At 37.6% G+C, this 21635-nt stretch overlaps 1 protein-coding gene across 1 annotated transcript; it reads left to right on the forward strand.

The window, feature by feature from the left end:
- Window positions 1–667: 667 nt before the first annotated feature.
- On the forward strand, window positions 668–15701 carry LOC129243652 (luciferin sulfotransferase-like). The gene is made up of 5 exons (XM_054880835.1): window positions 668–1015; window positions 14683–14815; window positions 14888–15215; window positions 15338–15413; window positions 15489–15701. Exons 1-5 carry the CDS (start codon window positions 735–737, stop codon window positions 15637–15639), a joined length of 969 nt encoding a protein of 322 aa, XP_054736810.1. The 5' UTR covers window positions 668–734; the 3' UTR covers window positions 15640–15701.
- The last annotated feature ends 5934 nt before the right edge of the window (window positions 15702–21635 follow it).

The following is a 21635-nucleotide window of genomic DNA, read 5'->3' on the forward strand; positions in this document are numbered from 1 at the left end:
TATGTTATGTTATGTTATGTTATGTTATGTTATGTTATGTTATGTTATGTTATGTTATGTTATGTTATGTTATGTTATGTTATGTTATGTTATGTTATGTTATGTTATGTTATGTTATGTTATGTTATGTTATGTTATGTTATGTTATGTTATGTTATGTTATGTTATGTTATGTTATGTTATGTTATGTTATGTTATGTTATGTTATGTTATGTTATGTTATGTTATGTTATGTTGTGTTATGTTGTGTTATGTTGTGTTATGTTATGTTATGTTATGTTAAAGTATATTATGTTATGTTAATGTTAACTCATTCTCTATATCCATACAAAATATCTATCAAACAAATAAAATTTAAATTTTCTTTTGAAAAATGCAACCATTCAATCAGTATTTTCTTATGACGTTATCACGTTAAACTATCGTCAGTAAACTGACTTTACAGACAACCTCTTTTTTCATAGCTTAATTGATCAACCCTAGTGCATATGTGATTCACAATCTACGCATACATTCCCGAAATTTGATAACAATAGTAACACACTTTTATGTACACTTACATATACACACACCTATACATATGTATACTCGTACATAAGTGCAAAGCCATGTGAGAGGCTCTACATATAATAAAGCACAAATAGCAATAGTAGTAATTCAACTTTTGTAGAGAGTAGACATTACATAGTTTCTCACTATTTGAATAAATTCATTTAATCGGTGGTTTTCGCGAAATGGCTTTATACGAAATGAAAGAAATTCCGGTGATACCAAAAAGTTATCCAACTAATTTGTTGAAAAAAGATTGGACTAAGCGTAAGCTATTCGAACATACTGGTCAAGCTTTCGTCGACAAGGTGCACGATATGGAGGTGAAAGACGATGATGTTTGGCTGGTGACGCTGCCAAAATGCGGCACTACTTGGATGCAAGAACTGTGTTGGTTGGTTTTGAACGATTTCGACTTTGCGGCGGCACGCAACGAACATTTGGAAGTGAGAACGCCGTTTTTGAAGTAAGACGTGGGGGAGTTTATTTATTTATTGATTTATGAAATTTTTATGAAATTCAATTAATCAAAGGTTTCGTTTAAGGTTTAAGAAATTAGCGTGCTTGAAATTTTTTTATAGAATTTTTCCATAAAAATGTGGGAAGGGCAAATAGATTTGTATAAGAGATTTTAGGCATATAAATTTAAATACAAAAATAAAAAAATTAAAAATAATTGGAGCTTACGCCCTTTTTGGGTGTTTGACCGATTTCCTTCTCGTATTTGTGGTGTACGTCTGGATGTCGTTCTACAAATACAGGGACCCACATTTTTGAGCCGACTCCGAGCGGCAAATGGTTTTTTAAAGAAGCCTTTTCATTGCAGAAATACACTCGGAGGTTTGCCATTGCGTGCCGGGGAGTGGCCGCAATTAGAAAATTTTTCTATGATTTTGTATATCATGCCCGAAGTTTCGAATCTGAGCACTACCGAATAACAGGCAGGCAAATATTGTATATGTATGTATGAGTAATCTGGTATACAAGAATTTGATGGGACACTTTTGGTACAAAAGACGAACTAAGCTGGTTCTTTTTCCAAATAGCTTCCAAATTTCAATAATTCCAAATAGAATGGAATTTTGATAGTAAATATTTCATTATACATACTAAAATATGATAGCAGAAGGTGTCAAGCCCCCTTTTCTATTACATACATTTTTGCTATAAGTATGGAATTGATAAGTATGAATTCATGAAAATTTAACTTATATGTAAGTATGGATACCTTTTATTTTTTTAATTTTTTTATTTTTTTTTTTAATTTTAATTGATTTTTATAGAAAATGAAGCCTGTGCTATAACAAGTACCATGTAAATTAAATTTTAAGTAGAATTAAAAAATTAAGTACAAACAAAATTGAGTAAGAAATTCAAAACTGATACCTAGAAGTCAATAGTGAATAATTCCTGGCAGTACCTTTTTTATGTTATCTTTGACATTTGTCAAGTAGACAGATGCACGATTTTAACCACGATAGAACAACGCGTTAAAATTATTGAAACTTATTAGCCCCAAGTCACACAATACGTGAAAAAATTCCAGTATTGCCATCTAAGTTTCCCGGTCGATACGATTCACGTAATGGTGACATAAAATGGCCACCTAGATCATGCGATCTAACGCCACTCATTTTCATGCGGTTTTTTGAAAAGTGAAGTCTACTACATGTGAGAAAGCCAACAACGATCCCAGAGTAGAAACACTACAGATTTGCTCATGTTAGACATTTAAATGACGTCATTTTTCACATACAAGTATTATTGTTAAGACCCATGTTTGGAATAAAAATAGTGAAATCTGAAAGAATCTAAATGTGTACATGTTTCATTTTAAAACAATATCTGTGAAAGTTTGAAGTGGTGCCAATTTCGTGGTTCGTTGATTTTTGAAAATTCTGTGAAAAAATGTTATTCAGATGTGCCGAATTCCAGTACCTTCGCATAAGCAGTTCCAGAGATAAAAACTTTTGTTCGTATGGGGGTGTCACACCCTTTTTCAAAATACCTACCACTTTTCGATATTAGTAGAATATTAATAACTAGCAAACCCGGCCCCCTTCGCTGGGCATACTAAAATAGAATAGATATGGTTTAGAACAGAAAATATATGGTTTTCATATTAATATATTTATTTCTTTATTCTTTATTCAACATAAACAATATTTTTTGTTTTTCTATTTGTTTTTGAGTAAATATAAAATATAAATTGAAAATCAGGAAAAAAAGAAGATTGTTTTTAAATTTCAAATCAACGCATATGAATAAAAAATCGTCTTTTTTCCTGATCATCCATGAATTTTTCGTTTCAATTTAATAGGACTATGAATAAGTTCGTGCGGTTTTACAACAGATGGCGTAACTTGATTATTATTCCATCGATCCACATTTCCAAACATTCATTGGAGAGCTACTGTCGTAAGGCACAAACGTCAGTATAAGTTTTTTATTTGAAGCGTAAACAACAATATTTTTACCACACTTGAAAATGTCGAATTTCGTGCCAAATAATGTGTTTTTGCGGGGAATTCTTCTTCATTATTTTAATATGAAGAAAAAAGCAGCCGAAAGTCATCGTATCTTGGTGGAAGTTTATGGTGAGCATGCTCTAGCTGAGCGAACGTGCCAGAAGTGGTTTGCACGCTTTAAAAGTGGTGATTTTGGCTTGGAAGACGAAGAACGCGAGGGTGCGCCGCCAAAGTTCATGGATACCGAATTGGAGGAATTGCTCGATCAAGATCCGGCTCAAACGCAAGAAGAGGTTGCAAAAACTTTGGGAGTTGATCAATCAACCATTTCCAAACGTTTAAAAGCCATGGGAATGATCCGAAAGGTAGGCCATTGGGTGCCGTATGAATTGAAGCCAAGAGACGTTGAACGCCGTTTTATGGCATGCGAACAACTGCTTCAACGGCACAAAAGAAAGGGTTTTTTGCATCGAATTGTGACTGGCGATGAAAAGTGGGTCCATTACGACAATCCAAAACGTCGGGCAACGTATGGATACCCTGGCCATGCTTCAACATCGACGTCGGCGCAGAATATTCATGGCCTGAAGGTTATGCTGTGTATCTGGTGGGACCAGCTGGGTGTTGTGTATTATGAGCTACTGAAACCGAATGAAACGATTACGGGGGATGTCTACCGACGACAATTGATGCGTTTGAGCCGAGCACTGCGAGAAAAACGGCCGCAATACGCCGATAGACACGACAAAGTTATTTTGCAACATGACAATGCCCGGCCACATGTTGCACACGTGGTCAAAACATACTTAGAAACGCTCAAATGGGATGTCCTACCCCACCCGCCGTATAGTCCAGACCTTGCGCCATCCGATTACTATCTCTTCCGATCGATGCAACATGGCCTGGCTGACCAGCACTTCCGTAATTACGATGAAGTCAAAAAATGGATCGATTCGTGGATTGCGGCAAAACCGACCGAATTTTTCACAAAGGGAATCCGTGAATTGCCAGAAAGATGGGAAAAAGTAGTAGTAAGCGATGGACAATACTTTGAATATTAAATTTGTAACCATTTTACGTCAATAAAGTTTCAAATTTCGAAAAAAAACCGCACGAACTTATTCATAGTCCTATTATATGTTTTATTAAGCATTGGAGCTTTTTTAACCATTATCCATTTATATTTTTCAAAACAAAAAAAACGAAAAAAATTGTTTTTTCCACGGACACATAATTTCATTCGGATTTCACATTAAATTCTCAAATTTCGTAAGAAATTATTCACTGTTCCAAAATCCACTCCAAAAAAATTCACAAACAATTTTTACATGTTGCACTTACGTTTTTTCCTTATGGCATCCAAATCAGAAAGAAATATTGACACATTGTTTGTTGTAAGTTTGGTTTAATTCGGTGCAAAGACACAGCGGATCCACGTTTTGGAATATATTTCGAGACCCTAGTCATCAATAGGTATGAAAATTACCCCGTATTAAAGCACTTATCAACAGCTTTCATTTGATACCCATATTGTACATAAACAACCAAAGGTTACCCGGGTCCACGTTTTGACCTATATCTCGAGACCCCAGTCACGTAGCGGCATGAAAAATACTCTGTACTAAGGCATTCACCAACAGCTTCAATTTGATATCCATATTGTACAAACACATTCTAGGCTCCACGTTTTGGTCTCTATCTCGAGACCCTAGTCACGGAGCGGATGGAAATACTCTGAAATAAAGCATTCACCAACAGCTTCCATTTGATACCCATATTGTACATATACATCCGAAGGTTACCCGGGTCCACGTTTTGACCTATATCTCGAGACCCTATCTACCAATAGATATCCAAACTATACGGAAACCATCTTCAATACCTCCTTAACAATGTGTGTAAGTTTGGTTTAATTCGGTACAAAGACACGGCGGATGCACGTTTTGGCATATATTTCGAGACCCTAGTCATCAATAGGTATGAAAATTACCCCGTATTAAAGCACTTATCAACAGCTTTCATTTGATATCCATATTGTACATACACAACCAAAGGTTACCCGGGTCAACGTTTTGAACTATATCTTGAGACCCCAGTCACGGAGCGACATGAAAAATACTCTGTACTAAAGCATTCACCAACAGCTTCAATTTAATACCCATATTGTACATACACATCCGAAGGTTACCCGGGTCCACGTTTTGACCTATATCTCGAGCCCTATCCACCAATAGGTATCCAAACTATACGGAAACCATCTTCAATATCTTCTTAACAATGTGTGTAAGTTTGGTTTAATTCGGTGCAGACACGGCCGGTTAGCGAACACACACAAAAAGTTGACTTTATTTTATATATAAGATTTTTTTCAGTTTGTGTCCGAAAAATTCAAATATCTTACGGAACCCTATTTTTTTCCAAAATAAAATATAATCCATGTTACTCGTGGATAATGTAGTTTTCGAATGGTGAAAGAATTTTTAAAATCGGTCCAGTAGTTTTTGAGCCTATTCGTTACAAACAAACAAACAAACAAACAAACAAAGTTTTCCTCTTTATAATATTAGTATAGATAAACCATTAATAATAGTTATAGTCGTATCCAAAGGTTACGAGTTCTGATACCTTAGCATAAGCAGTGATAAACAGATGTAGAAGATATTAAAATATAATTTTTGTGGAAGGAGAAACGCTCTGTATAATTTATTAGTATACTAGCTTTAACCCGCGGCCCCGCTCGCCTAGGAGTAGTTTTGAGGGATTTAGGATATATATGTCAAAGAATTAGAAACAATAATTTCATAGAAAATAATTTTTTATTAATAACCATAATATTACAATACCCGGCATCCGTTGCTATGCCTCGTTGAATAAAATCAAAACAACCAATCAGAAAAAGATCACGCAAAATTATTTTTATTAATTTTCTATCTCAAACCGTTTTTGAACGTTACATTTGGGTCATAGTTGAACAGCTTATGCGGATTATGAAGTCTAGAGTGTGCTATAAATAGGAAAAACTAAGTTTTGTGAAAATGTCTGATTTTGTGCCGAATAATCGTCATTTGCGGGAAGTGTTGATTTTCCACGTTCATTCGAAAAAAACGGCGGCTGAAGCGCATCGAGAGCTACAAAAAGTTTATGGAAATTCTGCTTTTAGTGCAACAACGTGCCGAGATTTTAATGTGGACGACTATCCCCGTGAAGGAGGAGGAGGTTAGGAGTTACCCGCCAATCCATTTCCAAGCGATTGCATGCTTTGGGAATGATTCAGAAACAGGGGACTTGGGTTCCTTATGAGTTAAAACCAAGGGATGCTGAACGTCGTTTTTTCGCCTGTGAACAACTGCTCCAGCGGCAAAAAAGGAAGGGTTTTCTTCATCGCATCGTGACGGGTCATGAAAAATGGATTTATTACAGCAATCTAAAGAAAAGAAAATCATGGGGACTGCCCGGTCATGCTTTTACGTCGTCGCCTCGGCGACGGTTATGTTATGTATTTGGTGGGACCTAGTTGGTGTTATTTATTATGAAATGGTAAAACCAAGCGAAACCATGAAATGGAAACACTGAAATTGGAAATCCTACCACACCCGCCATATGCTCCAGATATTGCGCCGTCCGATTATCACCTCTTCCGATCGATGGCACATGGTCTAGCTGATAAGCAGCTCCATTTATATGAATACACCTCAAAAGATGAACAGTTTTACGGTGACGGTATACGAGATCTACCAGAGAGATGGGAAAAAGTAGTAGCCAGTGATGGGCAATACTTTCAATGATTCGTTTGTAACCATTTTTTCAGAATAAAGTTGTATTTTTATCAAAAAAACCGCGAGAACTTAGTTGCGCACCTAATATATATCAATATTTACCTCAATCATAAACAGTAATACACCATCCGAAATCTCGATAAATATTTATGTTTTCCGGGACCTATGTATGATTCCATTCGAAATCAACGTACACTTTTCTTTATAAAAGCTGAGGTATGCCTGAATAAAAATCTATATTCTGAACTGAACTCAAGAATGCAAACCTAAAAGAATATACCCCTAAATCTCTGTGTTTAGCAAGATTTAATCAATTTGCATTGAGGCTATCAAATCAAATAAGAAATCAAATAAAAAATAAGAAGATAAATACATATGTAGTCTGCGAAATGTAATTTATTGCAGTTAGTTCGCATGATCTAGGTGGCCAGTTTATGTCACCATTACATGCAATTAATCGACCGGTGTTGGTTGGTTAGTTTGAGTGGTGATACTTCCAGAATCCAACTAGCGCTTCCGCACCATTTTGTTGCCATCATTCTCGTTACCAACTTGCTTACCAGCCATTTACGGCAAGACTATATCCAGCCTTTGCGGTTTAGGAACTTTATTAGGATGTTGACATCTAAGCCAGACAGTTGTTCGGCACCCTCGAACAGCGGTTTGCCCAGGGATAACATTCTGTACTTCTATAGGGCAGGGCACAACTGTGACAGTATGTATTGTGAGGGATGCCCATTTTGGCTGCTTGTTCTCCGATAGACCAAAAGCCAGTTATGACTGCCGTTAGTCTCCAGGCCTCCCGTCGTTTCATGTTTAACAATATTGACGATTGTTTGAGGTTGTTGGTGGGCCATAACGTTCTGCTGATTTTGCATTTCGTCTGGTCTCTCCATCTACAATCCGCGATTCGAAGGTATTTTAGGGAAATTGACCCGTGTACTCTTTGGAAAACAAATTTTTATCAGGAATATTCCTCAGTTAGAAACTAATGGAAACGTTTGAAAAGTCAACTTTGAAAACTATTCAGGAAATTTTGCTAGTCTAATTAGAGAGCAAGACTATTTTTTTGAACTAAATTAAATTGTTATCGAAAGTCAACCGTTTTTCATGTATTTTAGTTATTTATTTATTTGTTTAATTTTATTTTTTTATGTATTTCTTTATTGAAACATAACCAACTTTCAACTAAACATGAACAAATTCGCGTACAGCATAACTTCGAGTAAACTGCAATAAGACACAGGCGATAACACGAAAATAAAAGTTTTTAGTTAAGTTGACGTGAATGCTATGCCCCGAAATTTCAGATTTTTAAAAGAGGTTCGGGATTGAGTGCTCTAATATTAACATAATTAAAACTGAAGGCTTTTTTTATGCAATTTGTGTGCTTTTTACACTCTTGGTTACGCAGGTGAAATCATCAATATTAATTTTTCTTTCCTACTCTGTACGTCTATCTCTCTATCTCTATGTCGCCTATGTTGAATGGTGTGATGTACAGTTTGGCAATTGGGCCAACTCAATTTACATATACACACTTGGCGTGTTCATAGTTCGTTACAAAATGTTTACATATATAAATTTTATATATGAGCTTCGCTTTGGTCTCGTCTATTGTGAAATAGTTTTAAAAATTTTTAACTTATATCCATCTGGCCAGGCATAAAAAGTTCTTACAATGCCCACTAGAATGAGCAATCACAGCAAGTGATTTCTTAAGAACTTAAAAAAATCGTCTATGCTTTAATTATGCTACCCTCTCCTTTATCGCGATACTTTTCACTCTTACAATGTCTTATTTCAAGCCTAGCGGATCTAATTTCGCGATATATCCAATAGTTTCTTAGACGCATTGAAAGTGCTTTGCCTTATAAGTATAAATCTCGAGCCGAAGGGCTTAGTAGCCAGTGTTCTTGTTAAATTTTATTGCATTGGTTATTTATAACTATTACTCTTACATATAAATAAATAAAGGTGCTTTTGCACTTGATGGAGGTTGGCAGCCACATTAGTGTAACCTAACCCTAACATATGAATTCTTTTGAATAACCTCGACTTTTATTAAACAGAAATATATACTTGTATTGGCATTTAAAGCGTTTTTATTTATTTTGTCATAATGAACTTTGTTAAAACAATTATGCGCCTCTACTAAATACAATTTTACTTTCTTTAAGAAGATATACAAATATAGTCTGTATAGCCATGATTTTCACTCATTGAAATGTTGGTAGCTTTATAAAATTGCCCATTTACATTTTTTGTTTGTTTAAATCTGCGAAATCTCACCTTTCAAACGCACAGGTATTTGTATTATTAGAGGCGCTGGTATTTTTACCATTGTGTGTTATTTACCACACTTTTTTATTTAGAAAATCAAGCATAAATAACAAAAAAATTTACATAAGATAAAATAACATAAATAGTTTCATTTATAAAGGGTGTTTTTTTTAGAGGTTAGGTTTTCAAGTTGGCACTACTTTTTTCGTAGATGGTCTTTTTGACAGCTGTCACTTGATTTATGCTCAGTTTAGTTTGCCATTTCATAATGAATACACTTACACCTGAACAACGTTTGCAAATCGTGCAAATTTATTACGAAAATAATGGTTCGGTTCGCGCGACGCATCACAAGAAAATTTTGTTCAGCGATGAAGCTCACTTTTGGTTGAATGGGTATGTCAATAAGCAAAATTGTCGCATTTGGAGTGAACATAATCCACAAGCCATTGCTGAGACGCCGTTACATCCTCAACAAGTCACTGTTTGGTGTGCTCTATGGGCAGAGGGAATCATTGGCCCATATTTCTTTAAAAATGAAGCCGGCCATAATGTTACAGTCAATGGAGAGCGCTATAGAGCTATGATTAATAACTTTTTCGTGCCTGAATTGGACGATGTTGATGTGGTTCCAACAAGACGGCGCTACATGCCATACAGCCAACGCAACAATCGATTTATTGAAGGAAACTTTTTGTGAGCGCATTATCTCGCGCCGTGGACCTGTGGCGTGACCTCCAAGATCGTGCGATATAACACCGCTGGACTATTTCTTGTGGGGCTATGTGAAGTCGCTTGTCTACGCAGATAAGCCCGAGACGATTGACGTCTTGGAAGAGAATATTCGGCGCGTTATTGCTGACATACGGCCCCAATTGCTGCAAAAAGTGGTCGAAAATTGGGGCTCTCGGCTGGAATTTATTCGAGCCAGCCGCGGCGGCCACTTGCCCGAAATCATTTTTAAAACATAATGGCAAACCCCTATCTTTATAATAAAGCTAAATTCTTGGCCATAACATTAAATTATATACGTTTTATTTCATCTTGAAAACCTAACCTCTAAAAAAACACCCTTTATTTAACTAACTGTACCCGGCGCGCGTTGCTACGCCAACAACTAAAATAAATTAAAAAAAAAAATAACTTTAAAGAAAAATTAGTACACAAATATTCAATTCATTCTAAACCATTGTTTATTTCGAAAAAATTGTGACATTAGAAAGTTTAGTTTCAATTCGATGTTTATTGAAGTGCTGTTGGATACACAATATTTCTTGTTTTCCCATCTGGTGCGTAGGCGAATAAATCAGAAGGTTTTCCGGCACGTGAGCAAGCCACATAGAGTTGTCCAGCTGTGAGAAGCATGGATTCTCCACATTTAATCCAGACACTTGGAACTATTTTCCTTGTGCTTTGTTAATAGTCATTGCGAAAGCGAGTTGCACCGGGAACTGTAAACGTTTGAATCCGAATGGCATATCTGTCGCGATCATTGGGAAACGTGGCAACAGTACGTCTTCACCTTTGAAATTTCCAGTCAAAATTGTTGCCTCGATAACATTGTTCATAATTTTCTTGACTGAGAGTCTGGTTCCGTTGCAAAGTCGTGGTGGATTTATGTTTCGAAGAAGAATGATGGGTACGCCAATTTTCAATGTAAGAATGTGCGGCGGCATGCCTGACAAACCAAGCGAATTCAAAAATTCAGTTGGATAGTTGACAACCTCGTCTTGATTCTCCACCAGTATCGATGGACTTATATGTTGTCGTTTCACTGGGTATTCCATGCTGAATGGTGAAGTTTATGGTATTGACATCGATGTTTTTGGCTGCTAATATAGCACACGTACTGAGCCATTGATAGTTTTTGTAGTTTTGTGCAATGTTTGGGAAAACTTTTTGCAGCAATTCGTTGATGCTTTCTGTGATCTTACAAAAATTTGCTGGCAGGGTTATACATTGTGTAGATTCATCAATTTCCATTCTCCCGTTTTCAATATCCAATAACTGCTTTGCAAAATTTCCAGCCGGTGCATCCCGTTGTAGTTGTACACGCATGTTAGTTTTCAAAGCCAATTTCTGTAAATGACGCCATACAACTGATGATTTAAGACATGCATTAAGTTCATCAGTGGGTGTTGAACGTGATATAATGGGCAGTATTTGTCGAAAATCACCAGACAATAAAATGAGTGCCTCACCGAAGATCCGTCTGTTTCCTCTCAAATCTCGCAGTGTACGATCAAGCGCTTCCAATGATTTCTTGTGAGACATTGTACATTCGTCCCATATGATAATTTGACGCGTTGGGAGTACTTTTCCCATTCCAGAGTTTTTGCTGATGTTGCATGTTGGTGCCTCAGTGTTTTGCAAATTCAACGGCAATTTCAATGCTGAATGCGCTGTTCGGCCACCATCCACAAAGAGTTGCCGCAATTCCAGATGATGCAATAGCCAGTGCAATATTATTTTGTGATCGCATGCTTGCCAAAATTAGTGAAAGAAGAAAAGTCTTGCCTGTACCACCGGGCACATCTATGAAAAACAGTCCAGCGCTTTGTTCTGTGATTGCACGCATAATTCTGTCAAACGCAATGCGTTATTCTGGAATCAACTGCGGTAGATTTGTTCTAACGAATATCCCCAGTTTGTCAGAATCATAGTGTGTTGCTCGTTGAAATTCACGATCGAAACGGTTGTTTGCAAGTCGGTTTGAAGCAGGCATCCCCAGTTGCACCAGTGCCTTGTTAGCGATTGTGAAACATATGTCTTCAATGTGCAGTGTCAGAATGTGCAACGTTCTCAAGAAGATTTAGTTCCGGGCAAGCTTGGCGATAAGTGGCGCAAGGCTGACCGCTTGGATTAGATGGGAAGCAGGTTGTCAATATGTATTATGGCAAATAGCGTGCGTATTTGCTGAGGTCGAGCTGTATTCGATGTCATATTTGTTTCCTCTGTGTAAAAATACATGGTCATACTATTTTTTATGACAATCGGTTGAACGGGGCAGAAGTTGCTACATTGTAGCGCCACATGGTGGCGAGTGGCAGCAATGAGCATATTCTACAAACCTTCTCCGTGGAAAAATACATATATATATATACCAATTTTTATAATAATCGGTACAGTAGTTTTTGAGTTCATCTATGACATACAGACAAACATTCATTTATATATATACATATATATAGATAAACCAAGTTTCCCCTCATAAACTGGAATATTGAAATTAAATCAGAATTTGTTTTTATGAAATTTAGTGTCACTGTTTTTCGTTGTTAATTAAATTTAGTACAATCCGAAATATTATTTAAAAAATCTTTTTTTTAAGAGAGAGTACGGGAATTACTAATTAAATTTTTTTTATACATGGTTTTGGAATTTTTTTTAGTCTCTTTTGTAAAAAAAATGTTTAAGACATTTAAATTTATTCGTTCAAATTATCTAAATTATACATAATTTGATAAATTATGATCGAATGACGAATCACGGTTGATAGATTACAAATTTAGACTACAGCTTTTAGATAAAAAAAAAACAATAATGAGCGAGTCCAATTTTGCCCGTTCATTTCACATGTATTCACAAACTCGTCTAATGGTGCTCACAGTCACCAACGTAAACGCAGACCCGTGTCAGCTGACACGATGAAACTAATGAGAGCCACATGTAATTGAATTCTCACCACCCTTCCGTTATGTAGTATCGTAGATTTTAGCGTAGGATATTGGATAGTTTCGTAGGATCGTGTCAGCTGATTGCTCTGTCATCACACAATTTTGCCAAACAGTACAGTTCGAAATCATTTACAAAATAAACTTAGAAAAATTATAATTTTTAATAAAATAACTTAAAAACAATGTTGAATAATTTTAACTATGTAACTAAAAGAACGCAGTTGTTTTCTACGGGATAAGTTTTGCTCAATTTTGTGTATCCTATGGGCAGCGGAAAGGGACTACGATGCGTTGATGAGTGTGAGCACCATAAACAGTTCAAGGTGAAGAGAATAATAAGAGATCGTGGTACCGCTACTTTGCTTGCAGCAAATTCGACAGACTCGCTGTGTGTGTGCCGACGCACTTGTGCAATTTTGTTCTCCATTATTGTTCTCATCTTTAGAGCTCTCCCATGCAACTGCACCAATGCGACGTCAAACACTCCCTGCGGGGCACAATATTGTTTCTACTATTTTTGTACCCAGACGTGGTAATGTGAGTGGAGTTTGTGTTGATTTTTTCCGTACACTACCAACCCAATCTCACTTTTTTCGTAATCAAACCGCTGTCATTACCACGGTGTCATCAGCCAATAAGTTGACTCGCTGAGAGCCGGTTAACGGTGCAATATTGCCCACACCTTCTGCGTTCTTGGATGAGAGAGTACGTTTATTGTGATACTGCTACTTTGCGCTCAGTGGGTTTTAGAGAATCAGCTGTTGAGCAAATGTCATTTTACGTTTTTTTTTTATTTCTTCATTTACGAACAACTCTTTTCTTTCTATTTGCTTAAGGGGTTAGGTGGGTTTCAAAAGCTCAAAATAGGTACATTTTTATGAATTTTTTTTTATTTAATCAACAGAATATTTCATTCCATCAATTTAACACATAAAAGATACATATTTTATAAGTAGTTTGTGAAATTTTCATTGAAAAATTTTGAAAATTAAGGCGTGGACACGTCGTCTCCTATGACCCCTCAAAAAAAAGTTCTCTCGGCGTAGTCAGGATAACTCATGACAGATTCATCTGAAATTCAAAAACAAAAAATTTTCTGTTAGTAGATGTTTCAAACTCGTGCTTGGACGAAGGAAAAAAAAAAACAAAAATTACATTTTTGGCGGCGTTGAAAACAAAAAACCCTTATTTTGAGTAGAATTTGCACCCTTCATGCCCTTGAAAAATTACTTGGAATAGAAAAAAAAAAATTCCTTCGTTCAAGCACGAGATAATGTTATTTTGAAGAAGTGTGCAAAATTTGAAAGAGATCGGTTCATAAGTTTTCGAGAAATCGTGTCCACCGACTTAAAAAATCGAGTTTTGAGATAAACGCGCTTAAAAACGAAACGCTGCACTGACATGGCCTGATGGGCGGTACTTCTGAAGGGTCTATCTCGTAGAATTTTACTCGGATCAATTTGAAATTTTAGGAGAATATTTTAAACATATTATACTATTTAATAAGACAAAAAAAAAATAAATCGATTTTTTGAAATTTTCAAACCCACCTAACCCCTTAATAACTCGTTTATTTATTTGTTATTCCCATAATTTACTTTTTACCTCAACCTAACATAGCTTTTAGTTTTTGCTTGAATTTTTTACCTTATAAAAAGTTGTTCCTTCCTGTTATCTTCTTTTCTTACCTCAACCCAATCTAACTATTAATTTTTGCTTGAATTTTCTTCTTTATAAAAAACTTTTTCCTTCCCGTTATCTTCCGTTTTTGCCTTAAGCTAACCTAACTTTTCATTTTTGTTTCCGAATATTCGCTATTACTATTGCGTTATTGGCAAAGTTACGCTCTTCTAACCACCTCAATCTGCCTTATCTTGTATTTTATCGTTTTTGCTATGAATATGTGAATAAAATATTTCATTTTAATAGATTTAATTATATGATGCACAAAGACTTGGATACCGCTCTCGCACCAACGGAAGCGCTGAAATCGCCACGCCTTATAAAATCACACATGCCACTACCGCTTCTACCTAAGCAATTGTGGACTAAAAAACCGAAGGTATAGAATTTTCTTCTTCAATTGCATTTTTTCTTCTTATTTAAATAACTCAGTTTACTTTTCTTTTCGTAGTTGATTTATGTTTATCGCAATCCGAAAGATTATATCGTTTCTCGTTATTATCATTCACGTAGTCTCGGTTTTAATATGGAGGCCACGCTTGAGCAACTTGCTCTGCAGCATTCCGAGGAAGATAAATCGGTGCCAGCTGTGGATTTCGAGCATGTTACTGAGTTCTATGCATTGCGTGACGAACCCTGGGTGTTCTACACTAGTTTTGAGTGTATGAAAAAGGATTTACGAAAAGTCATTAAAGATATATGCCAGTTTTTAAATAAAAACATAACAGAAGAGCAAATGACACAAATGCTGCATCATCTGTCGTTTGCCGAAATGAAAAGTGGGTTATTGTTTCGATTATTTTGTTTGTAAACGAAATAATGATGATTAGTCAAAATATTACAGTAAACTGCTTTCAGTGAGCATTCTTTTAATAGAAATTTATTTTCACATTGCTTGCAGATAATCCCAAACTAAATCATCACTGGGAGTTGGAACAAGCTCGTGCTAGATTCCAGACCAAATATGAGGACCACAGGTAACGCACGAAATTATTACTAAAAATTATTATAACATTATTAAAATATATTTAAATATTGTTTCGTTCTAATAGCTTTGTGCGGCGCGGTGAGGCAGGTGGCTACAAAGACGAGTTATCTACAGAGGTAATTGCTAAAATCGATGCCTGGATACAAAGGAATCTTGATTATTATAAATTAAGTTTGAATGAACTGCTTCTGCTTCCTGTCAACACTACACTGTGAGCTGAGAAGTAAATTCATATGTAAAATGAAAAAAGAAAATAAAATTGGAGAGTTGCAATTTATGTACTTTTAGTTGGTACTTCTAAGTTTTTTGATTGCTTTCAGTAATACATATGTATTTCAATAGCTTGCTTGATTCGCTTCCATATGGGAGTTATCAAAAATCACTTGAATGGATAGATACGACGCACAGTGTAACGCATCTGGAAAAAAACTGTAAAAATTAAAGTGGCAATTTTAATAATATCTTATTGAGGACCGATTATAAATACTTTAATTGAAAGGGGCTGAAATGTTTTCCACAATTTCCCCTTTTTAATGTAAAGATGCGTTTCAAAAAATAGAGGTTTAAAAAAATAATTTTTTTCAAAAATTTTCTTATTTTGCTTCCAGTTGAAATGCTAACAGTATTAGCAAGTTCTGCAATTGTCAATATATTTCTTCTTCTTCTTAATTGGCGCTATAACCGCTTACGCGATTTTGGCCGAGTTTAACAAAGCGCGCCAGTCGTTTCTTTCTCGTACTAACCGGCGCCAGTTGAACGCACCAAGTGAAGCCAAGTCCTTCTCCACCTGATATTTCCAACGCAGAGGAGGCCTTCCTCTTCCTCTGCTACCACCAGCTGGTACCGCATCGAATACTTTCAGAGCCGGAGCGTTTGTATCCATTCGGACGACATGACCCAGCCAACGTAGCCGTTGGATCTTTATTCGCTGCGCTATGTCTATGTCGTCGTAAAGCTCATACAGCTCATCGTTCCATCGCCTGCGATATTCGCCGCTACCAACGTGCAAAGGTCCAAAAATCTTACGCAGAATCTTTCTCTCAAACACTCCAAGCGTTGCTTCATCGGATGTTGTTATCGTCCACGCTTCTGCGCCATATGTTAGGACGGGCATGATGAGAGTCTTGTAGAGTGTTAGTTTTGTTCGTCGAGAGAGGACTTTACTGCTCAGTTGCCTACTTAGTCCAAAGTAGCACTTGTTGGCAAGAAAGATTCTACGTTGGATTTCAAGGCTGACATTGTTATCGGTGGTAATGCTGGTTCCTAAATAAACGAAGTCTTTTACAACCTCGAAATTATAACTGTCAACAGTGACGTGGGTGCCGATAGGCGAGTGCGCCGACTATTTGTTTGAAAACAGGAGGTACTTCGTTTTGTCCTCGTTCACCACCAAACCCATTCGCTTTGCCTCTTTATCCAGGTTGGAGAAGGCAGAAGTAACAGCGCGGTTGTTAAGGCCGATGATGTCAATATCATCGGCATACGCCAATAATTGTACGCTCTTATAAAATATTGTGACTGAGCGATTAAGTTCTGCGGCTCGTACGATGCTCTCCAACATCAGGTTAAAGAAGTCACCTTGTCTGAAACCTGCCCAATTCTGACCTCGCTGCTGGTGTTGAGCGGGGATACCAAATTCAGACATCGCGGCATACAGGTAACTCCTTTCCGTACTGTCGAATGCAGCTTTGAAATCGACGAAAAGATGGTGTGTGTCGATTCTCCTTTCATGGGTCTTTTCCAAGATTTGGCGTATTGTGAATATTTGGTCGATGGTAGACTTTCCAGGTCTGAAGCCACACTGATAAGGTCCAATCAGTTGGTTGACTTTGGGCTTCAGCCTTTCACACAATACGCTCGCTAGAACCTTATAGGCGATATTTAGAAGACTAATCTCGCGGCAATTGGCACAGATTGCAGGATCGTCCTTCTTATGGATTGGGCAGAGCACACTTAAATTCCAATCGGCAGGCATGCTTTCATCCGACCATATTTTGCATAGGTGCTGATGCATGCACCTTACCAGCTCCTCGCCTCCCTGTTTGAATAGCTCAGCCGGCAGTCCGTCGGCGCCCCGGCTTTGTTATTCTTTAGCCGCGTTATCGCTATTCTCACCTCGTCATGGTCTGGTAGCGGAACGACAATTCCGTCGTCAACGATTGGGGTATCGGGATCTTCACATTCTCTGTGACATGCGCAGCTGTCACTGTTTAACAGGTTCGAGAAGTGTTCCCTCCATAATTTAAGATTGCCGTGTACATCAGTCACCAGATCGCCGTCTTTGTTCTTACAGGAAAACGCCCCGGTCTTAAAACCTTCTGTAAGCCGCCGAACTTTCTGGTAGAATTTTCGGGCGTTGTTCCTATTGGCCAGCATCTCAAGCTCCTCGCACTCACGTATTTCGGCCTCTCGTTTCTTCTTTCGGATAATACGTCTCTCTTCCTTTTTTAGCTCTTTGTAGCGATCCCACATGGCTCGCGTTGCGCCCGATCGCAGCGTGGCTCTATAGGCGGCATCCTTTCTTGCTGCGGCAGCATGACATTCCTCGTCGTCAATATATTTACAAGTATATAATTGGCGCGCACTCCCTTTTTGGGTGTTTGGCTGAGCTCCTCCTGCTATTTGTGGGGTGCGTCTTGATATTGTTCCACAAGTGGAGGGACCTACAATTTCAAGCCGACTCCGAACGGCAGATATTTGTTTTTCATGAGGCGCTTTTTCATGACAGAAATACACTCGGGTGCTTACCATTGCCTGCCGAGGGGCAAACGCTATTAGAAAATACTTTTTTTCATTTTGGTGTTTCACCGAGATTCGAACCTACGTTCTCTCTGTGAATTCCGAATGGTAGTCACGCACCAACCCATTCGGCTATGATGGCTGCCAATTGTGAAACGACGGTTTTCAATCACAAAGTTGATGGTCTTCCAATACAAAACATCTTCTAACTTTATTGATTTTTTTCATCACTTCTAAGTATCTTTTTGTAACATAACCTGGTCATGGAAGGACTTCTGCATTATTTTCAATGTTTTTTTTTTTCAAACAAAGGTCAGTATTGATATGGAATTTGTTCCGATTAGATTGATAGCATTGTCAACTTATCAATAAAGTTGCCTGAATTAATGGATCAGCGTATGTTAGATTCGAAATTTTACTTCACTTTTTGACCACAGCAATGCGAAATTGCAAGCTAAAACTAAGCTCTTGTTAGTGATAACTTTCGACAAGCACCTCTTCCCCGATTGTTGGAGCCACTCACGATGTACAGAATGCAGAGGTGTGGCCAATGCCAGCCTGTTAACTGGCTTTCATAGATTTTTTGACGAAACAGGAGATGTGACAGCGGTTAGCTGATGACAAAACTGATACTGTTGGTGACGAAAAAAATCAGAAGAATTTTGCGGACGAGTCCCCGGCGATAGGCTAGCCAAATTTAACCTCACTATTTTGCTTGGGATGGCCAAACCTTGTATGTAATCTATCATCTACTACCCTCTGGCGTATTTTAAGAAATGGATGACAAGCTAGCAGCAGTATCTGGCAAGAATGATAGAAACAAAATTGCATCCATCAGATAGTGCGTGACATCACATTGGTGCAGTTGCAAAAGAGAGAGAGGTGAAAATGCGAACTAGAATGCAAGAAGAAGAAGAAATTACTCAAGCAACACACGAATAAATTGCACAAGTGCGACGTCACACACACAGCGATTCTCTCAAATTCGGCGAGAGCAACGTAGCGGCACCACGATCGGTGCCACCTTATTAATCTCTCCATCGTGACATCTTTTACCATTAACATTCTCTGCTTCTACATATCATTTGTTTGTTTTTTCGGCTTTTCCCTAAAAAAATAGTATAATTTTTAATAACTACATATGTCAAGATTAATCACGCACTTATTTTACATGGTAATTCAATGTAATATCTCAAAAAAAAAAAAAACGCTGGCCATGTAAATAAATTTTGCTCGCCTTTCATTTATGAATTACGGACCAATGTACTATTAATTTAATTTCCGGTCTTAATTGTTGCTGAATTCGAGTTATTTTTAGAAATATTTACATAAAGTTTTTATATTTAGAACCCAAAGGAAAATATGGTAGGTAGGTAGGGTGGTTGTCGTAAGACACACTTAGACCTTCGGCAGGTCCATTGTGATACCACTGGAGCTTATCCTTACTCTACGTGTTCCCTTTCAAACCATCCGGTTGCTTTAATAAACGAGCAGAGCTTCGTTAGTTTTAGATGGGCTATATCCGCTACATCGGTTAGAAATGCTGTATCGAGGGTGCGCAGCCTTCTCCTAGCTAGGCTTTCACACTCACATAAAAGGTGTCTGACTGTTTCCTCTTCTTCTGTGTTTAGACAGCTTCTACAGAAATCGAAGTAAGGTAGTCCTAACCTTCTAGCGTGGCTGCCTATTAAACAATGACCTGTTAATACACCTATCATTTTTCTTATAGATTCCCTGTTGAATCTTAGCAAGATCTTCGATCGACCGCTGTTCCAGTTCGGCCATGTCTGTGTGCTTAGTTCGCATGTTGTGAGGTTTTGCCAGATTGTATTTACCTTTTTGATGGTTTCCCTGTTTATAAGTAATTTACAAGTGGCTATGGGCATGGGTATCAGCGCTTTATCCGGTTCGAGATCGAGCGTTGTACCGGTTCTTGCAAGTTCATTCGCCTTACAATTTCCTGCAATGTTCCTGTGGCCTGGTACCCAAATAAGGTGCACTTTGTAGCACTTAGATACGTCATCTAGTAGTTTAAAACATTCTAGAACTGTTTTTGACGAGTGTGTTTTAGATTCGCGCGCTTTTATTGCTGCTTGACTGTCCGAGTAAATGAAGACTTCATTTGTGGATAATACTCTCGTTTTTATTTCTTTAAGCCCCTCTTTTATGGCAGTGACTTCCGCCTGAAATACACTGCAATGATCAGGTAAGCGAAATGATTGGCATACTCCGAGTTTGTCGGAGTAGACCCCTCCACCTACTTTGTTATCCAGTTTTGAGCCATCTGTGTAGATGTTTAAGTCATTTATCTTAACAATGAGCCCGTTATCCCATTCCTCTTTGGAAGGAAATACTGTGACAAAGGATTTATTAAAATTGATGTCCTTGGTCCTACAGAAATCCGTTGTGTTGGGAATACAGGGGAATTGTTCTAAAATTGTGGAGTGTCCTCTTTAGTTCGTTCTAAGTAGGCCGATTTCTCTTAGTCTGAGAGTTGCTTTGGCAGCTGTTTGCTTACCGTACTGCTCTATTGGTAAAATGTTAAGCATGATATTTAGTGCATCTGTGGGTGTGGTTCTGAGGGCCCCGCAGATGCAAAGACTGGCCATTCTTTGTACGTGTGCCATGGTTCTTTTAATGTACAATTTATCTAAATCTGGCCACCATACTAATATGCCGTATGTTAGGATAGGTCTGACAATTGCCGTGTAAAGCCAGTATACGATAGATGGGGAGAGACCCCAACTTAGTCCTATCAGCTGTTTACAAGAGTATAGTGCTATTGTCGCCCTTTTTACTCTATCTTCGACATTTGCCTTCCATGTTAGCTTTCGGTCTAGTATTAGACCTAGGTAGCGGGCCTCATCACTGAATGACAGTGCCGTTCCACCTAGAGTCGGGGGAGCTATATTTGGCATTTTGTGTTTCCTGGTAAATAGGATGAGTTCAGTTTTATAGGGGTTGACGCTTAGCCCATTTGCTTTTGACCAGTTTTCAACCATATTTAGTAAATCCTGCATGACTTCTATGAGTGTATTGGGAAATTTCCCCCTTACTACCATTGCAACATCGTCCGCATATGCTACTACGTGTTGTCCTCTCTCCTCTAGGCTCTAAATATGGTATGTATGCATTTATTTGAATTTCATATGCTAACAGATTTTGCTATATTAACTTCTTTTCTCTCGTACGTTCTGTTAACTAAAGAGCTTTTTAACAGCAAGTTGGAGCTTTATTATTCCAAAAAATAATGTTTGCTTACATATCAACCCTGTAGGAATCAAAACCAAATTTGACAATCACAAGGTGCAATATCCGGAGAGTATGGTGGATGCGGCATTAGCTCCCATTCGAGCGCGTTCAGCTTGCCTAATGTTTGCCTTGCGGTATGAGGTCTTGCGTTGCCGTGGTGAAACAAAACTTTGCGTATATTCACTAAAGACGGTCGATTTTTTTTAAGTGCCTCATTCAG

This window comes from Anastrepha obliqua, chromosome 4 (genome assembly GCF_027943255.1).
Source record: "Anastrepha obliqua isolate idAnaObli1 chromosome 4, idAnaObli1_1.0, whole genome shotgun sequence".
In the NCBI taxonomy this organism is placed as follows: domain Eukaryota; kingdom Metazoa; phylum Arthropoda; class Insecta; order Diptera; family Tephritidae; genus Anastrepha; species Anastrepha obliqua.

What these genes read in the sequence shown, in the direction of transcription:
- LOC129243652 (XM_054880835.1), top strand. Translation starts at nt 735, where the DNA reads ATGGCTTTATACGAAATGAAAGAAATTCCGGTGATACCAAAAAGTTAT. An exon ending in GTCGTTTGCCGAAATGAAAA is followed by an intron (nt 15,216 to 15,337) that starts GTGGGTTATTGT and finishes CATTGCTTGCAG; the next exon opens with ATAATCCCAAACTAAATCAT. An exon ending in ACCAAATATGAGGACCACAG is followed by an intron (nt 15,414 to 15,488) that starts GTAACGCACGAA and finishes TCGTTCTAATAG; the next exon opens with CTTTGTGCGGCGCGGTGAGG.